Source organism: Lampetra fluviatilis, chromosome 61 (genome assembly GCF_964198595.1).
Source record: "Lampetra fluviatilis chromosome 61, kcLamFluv1.1, whole genome shotgun sequence".
In the NCBI taxonomy this organism is placed as follows: Eukaryota; Metazoa; Chordata; class Hyperoartia; order Petromyzontiformes; family Petromyzontidae; genus Lampetra; species Lampetra fluviatilis.
Window position 1 is genome coordinate 6,166,442 of NC_136335.1, and position 22,103 is coordinate 6,188,544.

The window sequence follows — 22,103 nt, forward strand, 5'->3', positions numbered from 1 at the left end:
GGGGGACGCGCGAGAGCACTCGGGGAGAGTTACCCAGTTGAAGACCCGAAGACGGAGCTGAAGACTTAGTCGCCGAGTAGCTAAGTGGATGTTGGTCATCCGAGTAGCTCAGTGGCGTTAGTCGCCGAGTAGCTAAGTGGATGTTGGTCATCCGAGTAGCTCAGTGGCGTTAGTCGCCGAGTAGCTAAGTGGATGTTGGTCATCCGAGTAGCTCAGTGGCGTTAGTCGCCGAGTAGCTAAGTGGATGTTGGTCATCCGAGTAGCTCAGTGGGCGTTAGTCGCCAAGTAGCTAAGTGGGTGGTTGTCACCCGAGTACTAAGTGGATGTTGGTCATCCGAGTAGCCCAGTGGCGTTAGTCGCCGAGTAGCTAAGTGGATGTTGGTCATCCGAGTAGCTCAGTGGGCGTTAGTCGCCAAGTAGCTAAGTGGGTGTTTGTCACCCGAGTACTAAGTGGATGTTGGTCATCCGAGTAGCTCAGTGGGCGTTAGTCGCCAAGCAGCTAAGTGGGTGTTTGTCACCCGAGATATAAAGTAGGTGTTAGTCACCTGTAACCAAGTTTGATAAAATAAAGAGTGTGTTACCCGTGAAGTCGTCTCCCGCCGAGTTACTACGTTACATATATAATAATATAGTAGTGTATATGGTAGTGTATATGGTAGTGTATATAGTAGTGTAGATAGTAGTGTATATAGTAGTGTATATTGTAGTGTATATAGTAGTGTATATAGTAATATAGTAGTGTATATAGTAGTGGTGTAGATATACAAAGAGTATCTACACGACAATATCCGCAAACCCCGCGCACGGTGGGGGGCACACGGACCTTGACCCCCTGCCGAGTACTCTGAGACCTTCATGCATTCGGTATTTAACCTTAAGGACGAGAAATCACCAAAGCAACTTTATAGAAAGTCGCTCTGCGAGAGGGATTCACGGTCATCATCGTCCCGGCCGCTGCCAACAAAGCCCGGCACGGCGCACACGAGGGAGTGGGTGGCCAGCACCACGCCCGGCCGCCTTTGTCTCCCCAGTGACGATGTTTACACACCGCACCGGGTGCTCATTTTGAGGCTGAGTCAACCTAGGGGAGGCCCAGGACCGGTTCAGATAATCGCCACCGGTGTTGGCCGTGAGCGGGAATCGAACGCGGGTCGCCAGGTTTGTAGCGCAGCGCGTTAACCGCTACACTACCGGGCACCGGGCAAAAGTGTGACGGTGCGTGACCACGCGCACTTGAAGTGGTAACATGACTACATCACACCACGTGATCACACCACGTGATCACATCGCACCACCTGACATCATCGCACCACGTGACCACATCACACCACGTGATCACATCGCACCACGTGACTACATCACACCACGTGACCACATCGCACCACCTGACTTCATCGCACCACGTGACCACATCACACCACGTGATCACATCGCACCACGTGACTACATCACACCACGTGATCACATCACACCACGTGATCACATCGCACCACGTGATCACATCGCACCACGTGACTACATCACACCACGTGACATGCGGCGGCACTCAACACAATTTAAACGTAAAAAACCGACATATTCTGCCGTTCTGCAGCGGGCTTTCCATTATTATTATCATTCATATCGCGATAATTCTTACTTGGTTCATTACCAAAATTGTTCACGCATGAGCTAGAAACCTAATCTAGGGCAGCCCGAAAAAATATATAAATTCCGCACCCCCCCCCCCAACACCTTTCGAAGATAAGACCTTGAAAATTTTCGGCAAATGTTTGAAGGAATTAAATAAATGTTCATGATGCCCATAACAGAGGGGTTTTTTTGGGGGGGGCGGTGGCATCGCGTGAAATATAAATGCCTCATTAAACCGCGCCACCGCCCGACACGCAGCCAATTAGTAGTGGTTTGTATCGCGTAAACACGTAAACAACACATGGCAAATTTGTTAGTAGTACAGCGCTACACCACTTGTGTGTTGGAGAGTGAACCCGCTACAACGTTTCACAATTCGAGTAGCCGGTGACGTTTCGCCGGTAATCTCAACCGCCGGCATCATCAGGCGACAGGCAGATTTCGGGTGGTGGCGGGTTTAACGACACAACATTCATATTGACACGATCGAACCGACGGAACCCTCTGTTATGGATATTGGTCGTGAAAGCCTCTCCTACTACTACCACTACTACCACTACGACTACTTCTACTAGGACTACTACTGCTACTTGTTAGACTTCATTATGGCCCCCACACCCCCAGCAAAGCCTCGCACGGAATGCAACGCCGAGCGCCTGTCGAGCACTTTCATCGTCATCCAGCCGTGGTCGATCCACTGCTGGATGAAGGCCTCCGAAGAGAGAGGCTGCGGGAGGTGGAACCGCGGCCGAGGAGGGCGGGCGAGCGAGTGTGAACGACGTTTCGGGGGGGGGGGGTTCTCTTACGTCGGCACCTTGCGATCCTGGGGGGCCTCGGTTTCCCGGGGGGCCGGGTGGACCCTGTCAAATGAGATGCGAGTCACAGCCATCATCATCGCCATCATCATCATCATCGCTACGGTCGTCATCATCATCATCGTCATCATCGTAATCAGCGGTGTCAACATAGTTATCGTCATCATCAGCAGCAGCATCGTTATCACCATCATCATCAGCAACGTCAATTTGCCATCGTCGTCATCGTCAGCACAGCAAATTCATCACCAGAAGCACACTCATCAGCAGTCACAATGGATGCAGATTATCCGTCATGAGCACCTCCGATTAGCACGGTTGGCGAGGTAAGACATCACCATCAGCATCAATGTCATCCTGATGATCTCCAAAGGCTAATATCATCATCACCATCATCATCAAACCATCACCATCACTCGTAATCATCATCGGCTCCAGCTGCTGGCGGTTGGCGCCTCTACTGGAGAGGGAGCTCGCGAGAGCCCCATCCAGAAGGGGGTACACTTTGGCCTTCTCTTCCATGCTGGCCATACATCTTGGAGGGCGTGGGAGCAAACCACACTTCACCGCACAGCACGCAACTTTTTACCACCAGCTGACGGCGCTTGAACCCATTTACATCGCTGGGTGGATACAGGCCCGGGGTGATGCGGATGGGGGTGAGTGAGGGAGACGGGGGGAATTTAGGAAACTCACACACCCATGTGGGTAAACTTCCACGCCAGGAGTTGAAACCGAACCGGCAACCTCTGGGTCGCAAGCCTGGCACCGCGAACGAAGGCAAGATGTTAACTACCTCGCCTGGTGTACAGGATGTCGTGGGTTCGATCCCGACCCTGACGCCTGATGTATATTTGGAGTTTGCGTGTCTCTCCCCGTGGTTGGTGGATATTCCATCAACATTTAGAATCAAAATCACGCATTCAGTATTTTTGGCTGCTTCTCTAAATTTCCACACGACGATGATGATGAGCAACTTCGGTGAGCTATAATTTGTGGGCAGGTGGTTTCCGAAAACCGAGCTACAGAGCTCAAGTGGGCCATACCTGGTATAATAAAGCAAAGAATAGTTGAGTTTAACCAAGACATCGCTGTGGGAACATCGGCTTCGATAATGGCTCACATCCTCGCCGAGCTGTGAGGAGCAGGGAGGGGGCCTGCAGGGTGTGGAATTGGAGGTTACAAAAACTTTCCCGTAGGCAGAGAGCATCAATCTACATCCCTCTCCACTCTCTGTCGCTCGCTCTGTCTCTCTCGCTCTGTCTCTGTCTCTTGCTGTCCCTCGCTGTCTCTCTTTCTGTCTCTGTCTCTCACTGTCTCTGTCTCTCACTCTTTCTCTGTCTCTCACTTTGTCTCTGTCTCTATGGCTCTGCCTCTCTCTCACTCTGTCTCTCACTCTGTCTCTCGCTCTGTCTCTCGCTCACTCTGTCTCTCACTCTGTCCCTCTCTCTGTCTCTCGCTCGCTCTGTCTCTCGCTCTGCCGCGAGGGGCTCGGTGTCTTTCACGACGTCTCACCAGGGACCCCACGTCGCCGTTGTCGCCCTTGTCGCCCGGTGTTCCCGGCAACCCCTGATGAGACAAACACGGGGGGGGGGGGGGGGGGGTGACCGGCAGAGATGCGTCATTTACAAACCGAGGCGAAAATTCGCAACCAACCCCCCGCCGGTTTAGCCCACGCAGCGCAGGCTGTCGGGGCATATAGACACAACAACAACAACAACGATAACAACAACGACAATGACGACAAGAACCGCCGTCGTTCGCCCACCGTGGCGGCGGTGACGTCACCAACGGGAGGTAATGACAGGGGAGTCAGCTGTGAGTGCAAAGGGACTGGTGGCCACGGGAGGTAATGACAGGGGAGTCGGCTGTGAGTGCGAAGGGACTGGTGGCCACGGGAGGTAATGACAGGGGAGTCGGCTGCGAGTGCGAAGGGACTGGTGGCCACGGGAGGTAATGACAGGGGAGTCGGCTGCGAGTGCGAAGGGACTGGTGGCCACGGGAGGTAATGACAGGGGAGTCGGCTGTGAGTGCGAAGGGACTGGTGGCCACGGGAGGTGATGACGGGGGAGTCGGCTGTGAGTGCGAAGGGACTGGTGGCCACGGGAGGTAATGACAGGGGAGTCGGCTGTGAGTGCGAAGGGACTGGTGGCCACGGGAGGTAATGACAGGGGAGTCGGCTGCGAGTGCGAAGGGACTGGTGGCCACGGGAGGTAATGACAGGGGAGTCGGCTGTGAGTGCGAAGGGACTGGTGGCCACGGGAGGTGATGACGGGGGAGTCGGCTGTGAGTGCGAAGGGACTGGTGGCCACGGGAGGTAATGACAGGGGAGTCGGCTGTGAGTGCGAAGGGACTGGTGGCCACGGGAGGTGATGACGGGGGAGTCGGCTGTGAGTGCGAAGGGACTGGTGGCCACGGGAGGTAATGACAGGGGAGTCGGCTGTGAGTGCGAAGGGACTGGTGGCCACGGGAGGTAATGACAGGGGAGTCGGCTGTGAGTGCGAAGGGACTGGTGGCCACGGGAGGTAATGACAGGGGAGTCGGCTGTGAGTGCGAAGGGACTGGTGGCCACGGGAGGTAATGACAGGGGAGTCGGCTGTGAGTGCGAAGGGACTGGTGGCCACGGGAGGTAATGACAGGGGAGTCGGCTGCGAGTGCGAAGGGACTGGTGGCCACGGGAGGTAATGACAGGGGAGTCGGCTGTGAGTGCGAAGGGACTGGTGGATACGGGAGGTAATGACAGGGGAGTCAGCTGTGAGTGTGAAGGGACTAGTGGCCACGGGAGGTAATGACATGGGAGTCGGCTGTGAGTGCGAAGGGACTGGTGGATACGGGAGGTAATGACAGCGGAGTCAGCTGTGAGTGTGAAGGGACTGGTAGCCACGGGAGGTAATGACAGGGGAGTCGGCTGTGAGTGCGAAGGGACGGGTGGATACGGGAGGTAATGACAGGGGAGTCAGCTGTGAGTGTGAAGGGACTGGTTGCCACGGGAGGTAATTACAGGGGAGTCAGTTGTGAGTGTGAAGGGACTGGTGGTCACGGGAGGTAATGACAGGGGAGTCAGCTGTGAGTGCGACGGGACTGGTGGCCAGCACCACACCCGGCCGCCTTTGTCTCCCCAGTCGCGATGTTTCCACACCACACCAGGTACTCATTTGAGGCTGAGTCGACATATGGGAATCACAGAAATGTTTCGATTTAAAGCTTTCGTGACTGCAGGGATTCATCTTCTTGGTTCTTTCGGTAAAGTCACGTAGAAGGGAAGTAATAAAATAATAAAAGCTAATTCAAAACGCTCATCTTTGCTGATGTTGCTAGCTGGCATCTTAGCGTTTTTGAGGGTTACAGAGATTTCAGATCTTGCTACGTCTGCAGCGATGTGACTCAAGCCCTTGAGAGCTACATCTACTCGAGCAATTATATCATTAACTGGTATGTGTCTAGGTGTGACTGCAAAGTTTAGTCCTTTAGCTAAAACGGATTTCAAACCTTCAGAAATAGGACTGTTACTGCGATTAATTACGACTTTGTTAACATCTAGCTTTTCAATGTGTGGGTCCGATTTCTTGTTTGAGAGGCGGTTGAATTTGGAAATCAAGTTGTCCTTACATTTAGTCGACATAGCGGCAGCTGAAGAGGCAGTCATTTTTTCCACGTGTTCCCAATCCGATGTGGACATTGTTGCACTCAAAGATAAGTGTGATTTGTAGAGTGTCTTGTCTAACTGATCTAGTTCGGTGCGCGTAAGTCTGATTTTCTCTGAGATAAGAGCTAAGCTAGTTCTAGACAGAATTCGTTTCGCATTAGAAGAAGTTACAGCAGCAGATGTTAGTGTAAATGCGTTTGGTATTACCTTAGAGTCGCGGCATCTCTTCAGAAAGGTGAGAGACTCGAAGGTAATACCAAACGCATTTACACTAACATCTGCTGCTGTAACTTCTTCTAATGCGAAACGAATTCTGTCTAGAACTAGCTGTCTAGAACTAGCTTAGCTCTTATCTCAGAGAAAATCAGACTTACGCGCACCGAACTAGATCAGTTAGACAAGACACTCTACAAATCACACTTATCTTTGAGTGCAACAATGTCCACATCGGATTGGGAACACGTGGAAAAAATGACTGCCTCTTCAGCTGCCGCTATGTCGACTAAATGTAAGGACAACTTGATTTCCAAATTCAACCGCCTCTCAAACAAGAAACCGGACCCACACATTGAAAAGCTAGATGTTAACAAAGTCGTAATTAATCGCAGTAACAGTCCTATTTCTGAAGGTTTGAAATCCGTTTTAGCTAAAGGACTAAACTTTGCAGTCACACCTAGACACATACCAGTTAATGATATAATTGCTCGAGTAGATGTAGCTCTCAAGGGCTTGAGTCACATCGCTGCAGACGTAGCAAGATCTGAAATCTCTGTAACCCTCAAAAACGCTAAGATGCCAGCTAGCAACATCAGCAAAGATGAGCGTTTTGAATTAGCTTTTATTATTTTATTACTTCCCTTCTACGTGACTTTACCGAAAGAACCAAGAAGATCACAGAAATGCTTCAGATAATCGTCACCGGTGTTGGCCGTGAGCGAGAATCGCACTCGGGTCACCGGGTTCGTAGCACAGCGTAGCGCTAACCGCTACACCACCGCTCCCCACACACACACAGACACGCACGTATACGCACACACACACGCACACATGCATACACACACACGTACCACACGCGTGAGTGTGATGCAGGCCCCTCACCTGAAGGCCAGCAGGGCCCGGTGGGCCTGTGTATCCCCTGGGCCCCTCATCCCCTTTCTGGCCAAAGGGGCCCTGGGGCCCCCCGCAAACCGGGCTCCCCGTCGGGACCCTGCGTAGAGGAAGCAGAAGAAGAAACGGTGAACGAAACCACAGGGGGCAATGCCGCCATTGGTTCTATCTCACGGCATGGATGGAGGTACCCCCAACCTCACCCCAAGGTTCCAACATGACCACGAGCCAAGGTCGATCCACTGCTGGATGGAAGTCTCCACCCCCCCCCCACCCTCCCACCCGCACCCTCCCCCCGACGCCTCTACCATCACCACCAGCCAAGTAGATCGAGGCCTCCTCCAAAGCGTTCCGGTGTTGCCGTCGGCCAGGGGCCGATCCACCACCGAAGGTGACCCCACCCCCCTTCTCTCTGGCCGCTTACCGCCGCCTCTCCCAGGCGACGTGACCAAACCGCCGGGCGCCCGTAGAACGAGCCGATCGCATCGCTCCGCTCCCCCCTCCCCACGGCACGTGCCACACTCGGCCCTTGGCTGCCGCTCAACTCCGCTGTTATTCTCGACCGACCGCCGGTCGTTCTCCTCCCCCGTTGGGTCACGAGGTATCCTGCCCAAGCCCACCAAGTGCTTGGTGTGTACGCGTGTGCATGTGTGTAAAACGAGTTAGTACAGTAGGGGGCACGGGCGGTGCATCGACCAGTCACCCGAGTCAGTTGACCCGTGGCACCTGCTGGGTCTGCCCCACGACCTCCTGCTGGCGGGTGTTCGACACTTCACGTGCCCTTAACGTGCACATAGCCTGGCACAAGCGCCACGGCGACGTCACCGCCACTTAGTGGTGAATGGCGGTTGTTGTTGTTGTTGTTGTTGTGTGTGTCCGTGTGTATGTGTGTGTGTATAAAAATAACGATGACGTGAATTCCCCAAATGCGTTCCATCGCCTCGGCGGTCTCCGTCCTCTCTGACTCGCCGCTCTCTCTCCCATTCGGCTGTCATAACATTCCCCGACTCTATGGCCGGAGGGGGGGATCGAGCGTTGCCCCCTCTCTCTCTGTGTCTCACACATGTGGGTTTCCACCTTGTCCCTACGAGCGCGAGCGAACGCCGTGCGTTGGGCGGACATTGCGAGTCGACACCGCTATTACGATTGTTGTGACTGCGGCACATCCGTTGATGTTTACCCATGAACAGGATGAACAATGCAGCGCGATTCCCCAATCGATGGCTGGGAGGAGGCCTGATGATCTGACCACGAGGTGGGGGGGGGGAGGTGGGTTTAATGTGCACCTAGACTGGCACAAGTGGTGAGTGTGTGCGTGTGACTCACAAGGGGCCCTGGCTGTCCTATCTGGCCTTGAATCCCAGGCGGTCCAACAGGTCCCTGGGGCGCAGCAACATCGAGAAAAACAACAACAAACACCGCGTTGAATGTTTATCGTCAAGTGTCATTGTCGTCGTCATTGTCGTCGTCATTGTCATCGTCATTATAATCGTCGTCGTTTGTGGCACTGTCACTGTACATCTCCCTGTCACATGCAGTAATTGTAGAAAATCGATGATGATCATCATCATCGTCAAAGTCAATGTCACAATCATCATCATCATTACAATAATGAACAACAACATCATCATCATCATCATTCTTCATCAGTCCGGTTGTGGAGTCTACATCTTCGTCATCATCCTCGTGATCTTCCGCTTCTTCTTCGTCTGCCTCTTCTTCTAGCATATGGCCAGCATGTGCGCTAATCATACGTCCAAGTTGTAATCCTGTGCGCCACGCGGCAGCTCCGGGAGTATCCGCGACTTCCCACCGCTCAGTCCGCTGGAGGGCGACAGCGGCCGCAGTGGGCGCCGTCGCTCGCCAGACGGTGGCTCCGCCGCCCGGTCCGGGTGGGCCGCGGTCACTCCATGCACGCGCCGTCTTCAGCTCAGCGCGCTCGCGGGCGGGAGCCGTGCGGGCCAACGGATCCGACACGGCTGACGGAGGCCGCTCGCGGCGGCGCACCGAACGCATGCGGAGCAGAGCGAGGCTGCCCCACCGACGGAGCGAGGCTGCCCCACCGACGCGCCCGTACGGCAATTCCATTCCACTGATGGTTCGGAGCGAGCCTGACTTGCGCTCTCTAAATCATCGGCACCGGCGAGGGACAAGGACGAGCGTGCGTGGCGCTGGCCGCCCGCCCGCCCGCCCCCTCGCGTTCTCTGCCAGCCTCCGTAGGTGCTGCTGCTGCTGCTCGCTAACAGCGCTTGGCCCCGACAGCCCATTACGACTGCACGCGGTGGGGATCTTTGTCCGTGCGTACGAGCGAGCGACGGGTGGGGGAGACACACGCATCATCACGGGACGACGCGTCGCGGTGCGGACGACTCACCGACTCGCCCTTGTCTCCCTTGCTCCCCTTCTGCCCGTGCTCACCGATCTCGCCCTGGGGGGGGGGTGGCACACAACGTCACTGTCGAGTGAGCGGGCGAGCGAGCAGACGGGCCAACGTGTGGACGAGCAGGTGATTGAATGGGCGAGTGAATGCGTGAGTGGTGGGATGTGTGTATGGAGGAGCGACTGAATGAGTGAATGGATGAATGCGTTAATGAGCAAATTATTGATTGAACGGGTGAGAGCATGAATTAATAATTGAATGAATGAGCAGCTGAATGATTGAATGCATGAGTGACTGAATGAGCGACTGAATGAGTGAATGGATGGGTGAATGTACGAGTGACCGAATCAGTGAATGGATGAGTGAATGAATGACTGACCGAATGAGTGAATGGACGAGCGACTGAATGAGCAAATGTATAAATGCATTAATGAGTATATGCTTTATCGGATGGGTGAGAGTATCAATGAGTAATTGAATGAGTGCATTAATGAATGGATGAGTGAACGAATGAGTGGATTGGTGAGTGAATGGGTGAGTGAATGGGTGAGTGAATGAGTGAGTGAATTAGTGAGTGAATGAGTGAGTGAATGAGTGAGTGAATGAGTGTTCATCTCACCTTGTCCCCATCCTCCCCCTGGGCCCCGACAGGGCCTGCGGGGCCTGGCAGTCCGATGATCCCCTGAGTGCCGTCGCGTCCCACAGGGCCCAGCTGCCCCTTCTCACCCTGCGGTCGACATCATCATCATCAGCATCATCATCGTTGCCATCATCATCGTTGCCATCATCATCATCATCGTCGTCGTCATCATCGCCATCATCATTGGCATCATCATCGCCGTCATCATCATCGCCGTCATCATCATCATCATTGTCATCATCAGTATCATCATCGTTGCTATCATCATCACCATCATTGCCATCATCATCAGCGTCATCGTCATCATCGCCGTCATCATCGGCATCATCGTCATCATCATCATCATCATCGTCATCATAATGGTCATCATCAACATCATCATCACCATCATCGTCGTCACCATCATTGTCGTCGTCACCATCATCACCATCATCAACATCATCATCATCCCCATCATCTGTGCTCACCTCTACCCTACAACAAATACGCACGCATGCACAAACGCACAGTCAACACACAGAGACAAACACACACAGATGACGCAGATTTACAAGATTTCAAACAGAAAATCGGAGCAGCCGGAGAAAACCCGCGCATGCGAGGGGGAAACACTTGATCCCACACCGGCAGAGCAGGTGGAGCCTGCACGTCGCCATGCCACCTTCTCCTGGCTGATCCGGGGGGGGGGGGGGGGGGGGTCGGCTCCTCCGCGACGCCCATGGGAAGGGAGGGAGGTTGTCACACAACATCTGCGCTTGCGGTGATCCCCCAACCCTTTGCTGCTGCCTCCACACACACGGCGCTGGATCACTACAGGCCACAGCTACGTGCAGCAGCAGCAGGGTAGCTACCACCACCGTCAGGCTGAAGGAATAACGGCATCGTTTTTTGACTTGCATTTAGATTACTGAGATGATTTTGCTGCTGCTATGAATGTCCAAATGATGGGGACACTTTTGTTGAGTTGTCATTGGTGGTGGTGGCCGGGCCGCTTCTGAAAAGTGAACACCTCAATGGTTTAGTTTCATTTGTTTACTTTTATTGTGCTTTGCGCACTATCGTGTTTTGTACTGTGTTTGTTGTTGTGACGTTATGACCTCGTGCTCATCGGATTCCTCCAGTATAATAAAACATTCTAATTCTGAACAACATTCAATCAGCTGTCCTGTATGGGATCCATCCTGGTTCCATCCAATTGGACAGATGGACAGATGAACATACCGAGAGATGGACACACAGTAGGAGCAACCACACGGAACCCGCCGTTGATCGATGGGTCCCGGTAGCCCCTAGGCTGAGCCCCTACCAGCAAACTCAACCCTACACCACATGTCCATCCGCATCGGATGGTCTTCACGAGCACTATGACACCCCCCCCCCTCCTCCCCCGCTACGGACGGACGACGCCACTCACCGCGTGGCCCTTCTCGCCGGCGGCTCCCAGAGGCCCTGGTGGCCCGGGGCGGCCGGGAAGGCCGATGGGCCCTGCAGTCCCCGCGGGGCCACGGTCTCCCAGGGAGCCCTGCGGGAGTTGGTGGGCGGAGGGGTGGGGGGGGCGGAGCGGGGGGGATGGGGGAGGAAGAGGGAGGAAGGTGAGGGGAGGGGGGGAGGGGGGGGAGGGGGCGGGGGAGGAAGGGGAGGAAGGAGAGGAAGGGGAGGGGAGGGGGGGATGGGGGGGGAGGGGGGGGAGGAATGGGAGGGGGCGGGGGAGGAAGGGGAGGGGGGATGGGGGGAGGAAGGGGGGCGGGAAGGGGAGGAAGGGGAGGCGGAAGAAGGTTATGGGGCGGGGGATGAAGGGGAGGGGGAGGAAGGGGGGGAGGAAGGGGAGGGGGGAGGAAGGGGAGGGAGAGGGGGGAAGGGGAGAGGAAGGGAAGGAGAGAAGGAAGGGGAGGGGGGGTGAAGGGGAGGGGGGTTGGAGATTGCGACTTAAAAAATAAAACAGGACGGGGACATCTCGGGGCAGGATGGGTTGGCGGATCACGTCAACGCGAAGCCCTCTGACATGTCTTGCTCAGCGCTACACTTTACAACCCGGTTACATCACAACTCGGTCTCTATGTGAGTCTATGAAAGTCTCAGTGAGTCTATGGGTTTCCCTGTGAGTCTATCGGTCTCTCTATGAGTCTATGGGCCTCCATATGAGTATATGGGTCTCTATGTGAGTCTATGGGTTTTCTCTGTGAGTCTGAGTCTCTCTGTGAGTCAATTGGGTCTCTATGTGAGGCTGTTGGTCTCTATAGCGTATATGGGTCTCTGTGTGAGGCTGTGGGTCTCTGTGTGAGTCTATGGGTCTCCATGTGAGTCTATGGGTCTCTGTGTGAGTCTATGGGTCTCCTTATGAGTCTATGGGTCTCTCCATGAGTCTATGGGTCTCTACGTGAGTATGTGGGTATCTCTGTGAGTCAATGAATATCTACGTGATGAGTCTATGTGAGGCTGTGGGTCTCTATGTGAGTTTGTGGGTCTCGACGTGAGTCTACTATGTGAGTATATGGGTCTCTCTGTGACTCTAAAGGTCTCTCTGTAAGTCTACGGGTCTCTGTGTGAGTCCATGAGTTTCTGTCAGTCTATGGTGTATTAATGTGAGTCTATGTGTCTCTATGTGAGTCAATGAATCTCTCAGTGAGTCTACGGGTCTCTATGTGAGTTTATGGGTCTCTACCTGAGTCTACGGGTCTCTATGTGAGTCTACGGGTCTCTATCTGAGTCTATGGGTCTCCATGTGAGTCTATGGGTCTCTATGTGTGAGTCTATGGGTCTCTATGTGAGTCTATGGGTCTCTACCTGAGTCTACGAGTCTCTGTGTGAGTCTACGGGTCTCTATGTGAGACAACGAGGGATTTGTGGGGACGCGATGAACGTAGGTGGAGGAGGAGGTAGGAGAGGGCCTCACCGTGGGCCCCGGCGGCCCTGCTGGGCCCTGGTCTCCTTTCAATCCTGGGATGCCCTGCAGAGAGCGAGAGGAGCGGAGAGAGAAGGTGACCCCGACGCTTCGTCGACTCGACCGCACCGTGGGAGCGTCAATGGGGGGTGGGGAGGAGGGAGGGGGGGGACTCTACCTCTCTTCAGTGGGGCTGGACACGCGCGTGAACGTGCGCACGCTCAAGTGCGCCGCCGCCGCCGCGAACGCAAAAACGACAAAGAGACAAACAGCGACGTCGTTCCATCGGCGCGACGCCTCGCCGAGTGTCGACACGCGACGACGTTTTCGTTCGACGTCATCGCCGCCGTCGTCATCGGCGTCGTCCTCATTCTGTCGTCATCATCGCCATCGCCGTCATCGCTGTTATCGTCATCGCCATCATCGTCATTGTCGTCGTCCTCATTCTCTGTCGTCATCATCGTCATCGCCATCGTCGTCATCGCTGTTATCGTCATCGCCATCATCGTCATTGTCGTCGTCCTCATTCTCTGTCGTCATCATCGTCATCGCCATCGTCGTCATCGCTGTTATCGTCATCACCATCGTCGTCATCGCTGTTATCGTCATCGCCATCATCGTCATTGTCGTCGTCCTCATTCTCTGTCGTCATCATCGTCATCGCCATCGTTGTCATCGCTGTTATCGTCATCGCCATCGTCGTCATCGCTGTTATCGTCATCGCCATCGTCGTCATCGCTGTTATCGTCATCGCCATCATCGTCATTGTCGTCGTCCTCATTCTCTGTCGTCATCATCGTCATCGCCATCGTTGTCATCGCTGTTATCGTCATCGCCATCATCGTCATCACCATTATCGTCATTGGTGTCATGCTCATTCTCTGTCGTCATCATTGTCATCGCCATCGTTGTCATCGCTGTCATCATCATCTTCGTCGTCACTCACGGAGCATGTCCCGTGTGTTAAAATGTGCAACGACTCCGACTCCCCGCAGCACCAACCCTAGGCCCGGCCTCTTCTCCCGGAGCTCGCGCTCTTCCAATACATTCCCTTCCCGTCGCGCTCTCCCCCCCCCCCGTGTCGCCCCTCTCGAGCCCTCGCTCCCGAACCGTCTGTCCACCCCTCTCTTTCCTCCAGCCAATCCCCTCCTCCTCCCTGAACGGTTCTCAACAGTCAGCTCCAGGTTCGACTTCACGCCTTTTCCCGTTTCCTTTCGAACCTCTCCTCCGACCCCGTCAATACGTCGCCTCCCGACCGGTCATCGTGGAGGCCTCTTCACGTCGACAGGAGGCCTTGGCCTGTGTCCTGCGAGTCCCTTGGGCTGCACATTTGCTTGGAGTGAGTGCTTAGTGTGCTGATCTTAAAGGTGCATTGAAAACTGTGATACTCCGACTGATGCTCCTGATGTTGTGGAGTGACTCATACAGGCAGCTATGGCTGCAGGGTTTGGTGGTACATGTTGTTAATGTCGTTTATTGTGAAAATTCGGTCACAGTTCCTATGATCACTGTTACATTGCTTTTATGGCTTTATTTTGGTGATTTCGAAAACAATTTTGGATTGGCCATGTTTGTTTGTTGTAGTACGGAGTTAGACTGATGGCCTTAATCTAAGTTGTCTTGTGGTTGTTGTTGTTTGACTTGCATCCCACTGGGATATTTGCACAGCATTGGTGTACGGTGCTTTTTTCCGTAATATTTGCTGGGTTTTTTCCTGGATTTTCAGTTTGCACACAGTCACTGTAAGATGTTTTCTTGTTCATGTTTTTGTTTTTTGTTTGTTGCAGTTGCACCCCATTCAAGAGCCGAATGGCTCACAGGGCTATACCTAATACATGAACTTGAACTTGCTTCCTAATCGCGGTCATTACAAACGTATAAATGTTGACCACGACGGAGATCGCCCTCCACCTCGTGTAGCCTTTCACAGGCTGTTGGGGAAAGCGCCGTTTGCGAGCGATGATCATAATAATCGGCGCGTCCTTAACTCTTGTCCACCGCAAGGCCAAATGAATTTGTTTGGCTGTGTCCTTTGGTTGAGATCGTTAGCGTGGCCTAACACACGGGTCAATTGTGAACAGTGAGCGAGTGATTGAGTGGGCCACTGAGTGGGCGAATGGGCGAGTGTATTAGTGGGTGAGCGATTGAGTGAGTGGGTATGCAAATTAGTGCGTGGGTGAATAATTGAGTGATGAGTGGATGAGTGGGTGATTGAGTGAGTGGGTGAATAGGTGAGTGGGCGCATGGTTGAGTGGGTAAGTGGGTGAGGTTTTAAGTGAGTGGGTGGGTGAATAGTTGAGTGAGTGGGCGAGTGGGTGAATGGGCGAGTGGGTGAATGGGCGAGTGGGAGAGTGGGTGAATGGGTGAGTGGGTGAGTGGGTAAATGGGCGAGTGGGTGAGTGAGTGAGTAAGGTGTTGACAATGGTTGCCACAACAAGCGGCACAGAAAGTTGAGGGACAAATACAATCGTGGCGATCGTATTTGGCCTTCTGCCTGGGTTGCACGTGCACACACGTGTACGTGCGTGTGCGCCTGTGTGCACGCACGTGCGTGTGTACGCGTGTGTGTGTGTACGCGAGTGTGTGTATGCGTGTGTACATGTGTGTGTACGCGAGTGTGTGTACGTGCACGTGTGTGTGTGTGTACGCGTGTGTGTGTGTACGCGAGTGTGCGTGCACGTGTGTGTGTGTGTGTGTGCATATGGGGAGCGGTAGTGTAGCGGTTAGCGCGCTGCGCTGTGAACCTGGCGACCCGGGTTCGATTCCCGCTCACGGCTAACACCAGTGACGATTATCTGAACCGGTCCTGGGCCTCCCCTAGGTTGACTCAGCCTTAAATGAGTACCTGGTGCGGCGTGTAAACATCGCCACTGGGGAGACAAAGGCGGTCGGCCGTGGTGCTGGCCACCCACCCCCTCGTGTACCGTTCCGGCCTTCATAGGTGCTCGCTAACAGCACTTGCCCCTACAGTCTGTTAAGGCTATACGGGGGATCTTTATCTTTGTGTGGGTGCGTACGCGCGTGGCTCGCGGTGCGGTGGCTCACTCACCACGGGGCCCGGCAGTCCCCTCTCGCCCGGGAAGCCTCGCAGCCCTGAGGGGCCCTCCTTCCCCGGGCTGCCCAGGGGCCCCGGGTCTCCCTGCATGCCAGAGACGGGGGGGGGGGGGGGTGAGGGAATTGGGGGGTACAAGTGGGTAGATTCAGGCTGGCCCCCACTTTTCTCTCCTCCTGATGAAGACCGCCTGTGCTGCGATCGAAACGTAGTGGGTTCTTTTGCTTTTATTTTAGATTTTTTTGTTTTCTATTTACGTGACTTTACCGAAAGAACCAAGAATATGAATTCCTGCCGTCACGAAAGTTTTAAGTCTAGAGAGAGGAGCTTACAAAGCTTCGTTTGTGAGGGTTTTAAATCTGCTCTCACCCCCCCCCCCCCCCGTTACATGTGCACTTTAAATCACCGGGTCTATCTACAGCCAGGTGAAATCTCAGCATTAGGTGAGCGAACCTGACGTGGCTACGTCTCCGTGAGCCACGCCGTGTGTCCACGGTGGGAGACAGACGCAGATTTCGAACTTTTTCAACGTTCGCTTGAAAACCGCCGAAAAAAAACACATTCAGAGGTGCCAAAGTGCCCTCTGGCCCTGCCACCTGTGCAGCGAAGCCAGACGGGAGCACTCCCAGGGGCACTTCCGCGGGTTTCTAACTTTTCATTCAAACTTCGAGTTGCAACGGGAGAATATTCGCGGAAGCCGGTGGCTGCTGTCCCTGGGCAGCTTAGCCAGAAGCGAGGGCTCCCACGGTGCTGCCGCAGATTTCTAACTTTTCAATAACACTTCGATTGAAACGGGGGAAATATCCGTGGAAGCCAGCGGCAGCCTAAGAGGCAACACTTGTCCCTGGGCAGCTGAGCCAGACGCGAGCACTACCACGTTGCTGCCGCAGATTTCTAATTTTTCAATAACGCTTCCATTGAAACGGGGAAATATCCGCGGAAGCCGGCGGCAGCCTCGGAGGCAACGCTTGTCCCCGTGCAGCTTAGCCAGATGCGAGCGCTCCTGGGGGTGCTACCGCAGATTTCTAACTTTTCAATAACACTTCGATTGAAACGGGGGAAATATCCGCGGACGCTAGCGGCAGCCTCGGGGGCAACGCTTGTCCCTGGGCATCTTAGCCAGAAGCGAGCACTCCCACGTTGCTGCCGCAGATTTCTAACTTTTCAATAACACTTCGATTGAAATGGGGGAAATATCCGCGGACGCTGGCGGCAGCCTCGGGGGCAACGCTTGTCCCTGGGCATCTTAGCCAGAAGCGAGCACTCCCACGTTTCTGCCGCAGATTTCTAACTTTTCAATAACACTTCGATTGAAACGGGGGAAATATCCGCGGAAGCCGGAGGTAGCCTCGGGGGCACGCTTGTCCCCATGCAGCTTAGCCAGAAGCGAGGGCTCCCACTGTGCTGCCGCAGATTTCTAAACTTCATGCCACGAGGACATTCGAAGTCGTTCTTTCGACTTCCCCGCGGCCTCACCTTGGACCCCTCCTTGCCGTCGGCGCCGGGCAGGCCGAGCTCGCCCGGGGGACCCGGCGGGCCCGGGTGGCCTCGCTCCCCCATGGGCCCGGTCTGCCCCGAAGGGCCCTGTGGACAGCAGAGGTGGTGGTGTTAGTGGTGGGGGTGGTGGGGGGTGGTGGTGGTGGGGGGTGGTGGTGGTGGTGGTGGTGGTCGGGGTGGTGGTTATGGTGGGGGTGGTGGTGGGGGTGGTGGTGGGGGTGGTGGTGGTGGGGGTGGGGGTGGTGGAGGTGGTGGTGGGGGGTGGGGGTGGAGGTGGTGGTGGGGGTGGAGGTGGTGGAGGTGGTGGGGGTGGTGGTGGGGGTGGTGGTGGTGGTGGTCGGGGTGGTGGTTATGGTGGGGGTGGTAGTGGTGGGGGGTGGTGGTGGTGGTAGTGGTGGGGGTGGTGGTGGTGGTGGTGGTGGGGGGTGGTGGTGGTGGTGGTGGGGGTGGTGGGGGTGGTGGGGGTGGTGGATTATCACGAGTGTTGTATTATCATGAGTGTCGACGTCGTCATAATTATTATTCTTCATCGCTGCACAACGTTGAACGACAGGAGACGCAGCTCGTCCGGCGTTTCGGCAGCGCCGCCTACCTGAGGCCCGACCACGCCGGGAGGTCCAGCCACTCCAGTCTTGCCTTGGAAACCCTGAAGCAGCAGCAGTAGCAGCAGCAGCAACAGCAGCAGCAGCAACAGCAGCAACAGCAGCAGCAGCAACAGCAGCAACGGGGCAGACACAAAACAGCTTGGCACGCGGCAGGAGGCTTTCGCGATCAATATCGTCCACATCTTTTGACTTGAAACTCTCGTGACTGCAGGAATTCGTATTCTTGGTTCTTTCGGTAAAGTCACGTAGATAGAAAATAAAAATAAAATAAAAAAATTAAAAATGTTTCCGCCTGAGGATGACCGCTTGTGTTGCGATCGAAACGTCGTGATTTATTATTTTTATTTTATTTTTCCACCCACGTGACTTTACCGAAAGAACCAAAGAGTATAAAATAAAACACTGTATGGTGTGTGCATCCTCATATCAAGCAAGCAGCAGCATCAGCATGCAAGATCACAGACAGTAGCATGATAAGTAGCATCATAGACACCAATTACCAAAATCAATACGTCAAACAGTTCAGTAAGATAATTTGTGTCTATTTTTTTGCCCTTCTCCCTTGTGATGGGACTTTGTAGGATGAAAGTTGAGATTTCTAAGGGCACGGGGTGACCAATAAGTTCTTAATTGATCTGTACTAAGGTCGGGCACTGATAAGGGGTTGACAGGTATATGAGTGTGTGAATCCACATGTCACGCAAGCGTCAGCATCAGCATGCAAGATCACAGACAGTAGCATGATAAGTAGCATCATAGACACCAATTACCAAAATCAATACGTCAAACAGTTCAGTAAGATAATTTGTGTCTATTTTTTTGCCCTTCTCCCTTGTGATGGGACTTTGTAGGATGAAAGTTGAGATTTATAAGGGCACGGGGTGACCAATAAGTTCTTAATTGATCTGTAATAAGGTCGGGCACTGATAAGAGGTTGACAGGTTTGTGTGCTTCCTGCGTTTAGTGCGACGGTAACGGAGCGCTCCTGGAACAACCGCCCCGTCGTCGTCGTGAGTCGGATCGTGGCAAACGGGAGCCGCCGTTTCCCCAGAGGTGGTCGAAACGTCGCCTGCCCGATGTGCCACGGGCGAACATCGGAGAAGTCACACGGAAACGGCTGAAGCTTCACGCGCCAAGCGACGTCGGAAAACCTGGGGGGCCGGCTCCGTTGAAACGCGCTCGGAGTCGCGTCGCGTGTCGGTAGACGCGTCGCCAATAAAGTTTCGGCGTCGCAAATGGATCCGCGGTGGCCCATTTTTCCTTCCGATATTTGGAAGCCGCCGGGGAGCTCTGGCGCTTTTAAATCACCTAGGTTGAACGCTCAATTCTTGACAACCGCTTCTCATATTCCTGGTTCTTTTGGTAAAGTCACGTAGAAGGGAAATAATAAAATAATATAAATATAAAACAATTAAAATATTTATATAATTTTATTGTTTCCCTTCTACGTGACTTTACCGAAAGAACCAAGGATATGAATCCCTGCAGTCACGAAAGCTTTACATCGAAATTTAACCGCTTCTCGTGTTTAGTTTGTTGTCCTTCCCCCAGCACCTTGGACGAGCGAGGCCGGCTCCGTGCGGTGCGGAAGACGCTCAACACGCGTAGACACGCGCGTCTACGCGAACGCCGTATTAAGGGGCCGTCCATAAATGACGTCGCGCGATTTTGGACGATTTTGGACTCCCCCCCCCCACCCCCGTCACACGGCGTCACAAAAAGTCAGACCCCCCCCCTCAAATATGACGTCACAAAGCTCTGCCCCCCCTCCCCCACCAAAAACTTATTTCCATTTTGAAAAAAAAACACGCTTCAAATCGCATTTAAACTATTGTCATTGTAGTGCGTATTTAATGTGGCGCTGCACTCTGATGTTGTAGCAGAAAACATTTATTAAGAAGTATATTTAATTAAGTAGAACGTGTTGTCTATATTTATTTAAAGTTGCGCATTTTGATGTGACGTCACATTTCTCAACCCCCCCCCCCCTCGTCACACCTCGTCACAAATATCTGACCCCTCCCAGGTGCGTGACGTCATTTATGGACGGCCCCTAATGTGGATCGACGTGAACCGGACTCCCGCCTGTCACTGCGGCACCCCCCACGCCCCCTCCCGCGAATCTGCGTCGTCCAATTTCGCCGCGGGTTAAAAAGCGCGGCAAGATGTTTAATAGTGTTGACGAAATCCGGGTGTGATTTACAACGCGCGTTTTCATCGCGACGGACAGAATGCGACCTTATGGGGTCTGTTGGCGTTGTTAAATATTAAATGTAGAGAGAAGGGAAAAAGCTAAGAGCGTAGAAACCGCGCCGGCTCCGTCGCGAGTTACAGAGGGCGTCCAAAAATTAGCGCAACTCCAAGCTGGAGTCGACCGCGGCTGTCGATGGCGGATCGTTCATTTTCTTGACGTGCTCTCTCGCTCGCTCTCTCTCTCTCGCTCTCTCTCTCTCGCTCGCTCTCTCTCGCTCTCTCTCTCTCTCGCTCACTCTCTCTCGCTCTCGTTCTCTCTCTCCAATTTCTACAAAAACACCTCCGACCCTCAAAACGGAACGAGTGCTAGACGGATGGACCAGGGTCCGTATATAAAAAAAAAAATATAACAATTGGGGCCTCCAACCTCTCCTTCCGCTGCAGGCCGAGCCCGGGGCCGCGTTTCTCTCTCGGCACTCGGCCGATCTGGCGCTGCGGTTCGCTGCGGTGAAATTCAGTGGCCGCCAGACCTCGGCTACGAATCGATTCCCGCTGCCACCCAAACACGGACGCCGATTCCCCCCCCCCCCCGAATGTACCGTGTCGAACCAGTACGGGTGGCGACCCCATGTGACAAATTCATCTCTCCTGCCATTCGATGAATTCCCGTCGGTCCGAGTCACGATTCGTCTCTGAAAGGTCTATCCGTAATCTCTCGAACGCACGCGCACAAACACAAAGGCACAAACAAACACACGCACGCAAACACGCACGCACGCACACAAAACACACGCACACACACGGACACAAAACACACGCACACACGGACACATGCATGCACACACATGGACACGCACGCACACACGGATCTAGAAACCTCCCAATGGGGGAGGGTTGTCCAGAATGTCAATCTTTTTAAGTAGGGCCCCGAGATTAATAAACAGGACAATCCACGTACTATGTCCTCTATAAATAACACTACAATACCAATGTGTTTGCGGTCTCAGGAGGAGGAGGCGGGGGGGGGTAGCGGAGAGGGGGTAGCGTGGGGGGAGAGAGCAAACCCTCCCCAAACCCCCACCAAACAGACCCCCCCCCCCACCTCGGATCTGCCAATGCTCATCATGGGACTGCTGCTGATGCTGCTGCGCATGGGGAGGGGTGAACTCACGATCTCTCCTCGCTGTCCCGGATGCCCCGGTGGTCCATCTTTGCCGGCGGGGCCCTGGGGATTGGAAAGGGACAAAAAAAGACGAGAGTCTGGTCATCTTCCCCCGTCCATACCGGGCTCAACGAGTTCCCGGAGAGCTCGCACACAATCCTTCGCAGGCTCGGGCGCGGGCACGGGCGGACACGTGGGGGGGCCACGGGTGGCCAAGAGATGTTAACTACCTCGCCTGGTGTGCAAGAGGTCGTGCGTTCGTTCCCGACCATGATGCCTGCTGTATATTTGGAGTCTGCGTGTGTCTCTCTCATCATCATCATCACGGTGGCTAGGAGATGTTAACTACCTCGCCTGGTGTGCAGGATGTCGTGGGTTCGATCCCAACCCTGACGCCTGCTGCTGTATATTTAGAGTTTGCGTGTCTCTCTCTCTCTCTCATTATCATCACGGTGGGTAGGAGATGTTAACTACCTCGCCTGGTATACAGGAG

At 54.2% G+C, this 22,103-nt stretch overlaps 1 protein-coding gene across 1 annotated transcript in view; it reads right to left on the reverse strand.

Annotated features, from left to right (window-relative positions):
- Nucleotides 1–22,103, reverse strand: part of LOC144951292 (uncharacterized) — a 273,910-nt gene that overhangs the window by 62,241 nt on the left and 189,566 nt on the right. Inside the window, 13 exon segments of the mRNA XM_078881487.1 lie at nucleotides 2,439–2,492; nucleotides 3,963–4,016; nucleotides 7,192–7,272; nucleotides 7,274–7,300; nucleotides 8,527–8,580; nucleotides 9,575–9,628; nucleotides 10,200–10,307; nucleotides 11,635–11,742; nucleotides 13,114–13,167; nucleotides 16,151–16,240; nucleotides 17,630–17,737; nucleotides 18,243–18,296; nucleotides 21,620–21,673. Of these exon segments, the coding sequence (XP_078737613.1) occupies nucleotides 2,439–2,492; nucleotides 3,963–4,016; nucleotides 7,192–7,272; nucleotides 7,274–7,300; nucleotides 8,527–8,580; nucleotides 9,575–9,628; nucleotides 10,200–10,307; nucleotides 11,635–11,742; nucleotides 13,114–13,167; nucleotides 16,151–16,240; nucleotides 17,630–17,737; nucleotides 18,243–18,296; nucleotides 21,620–21,673 (900 nt within the window).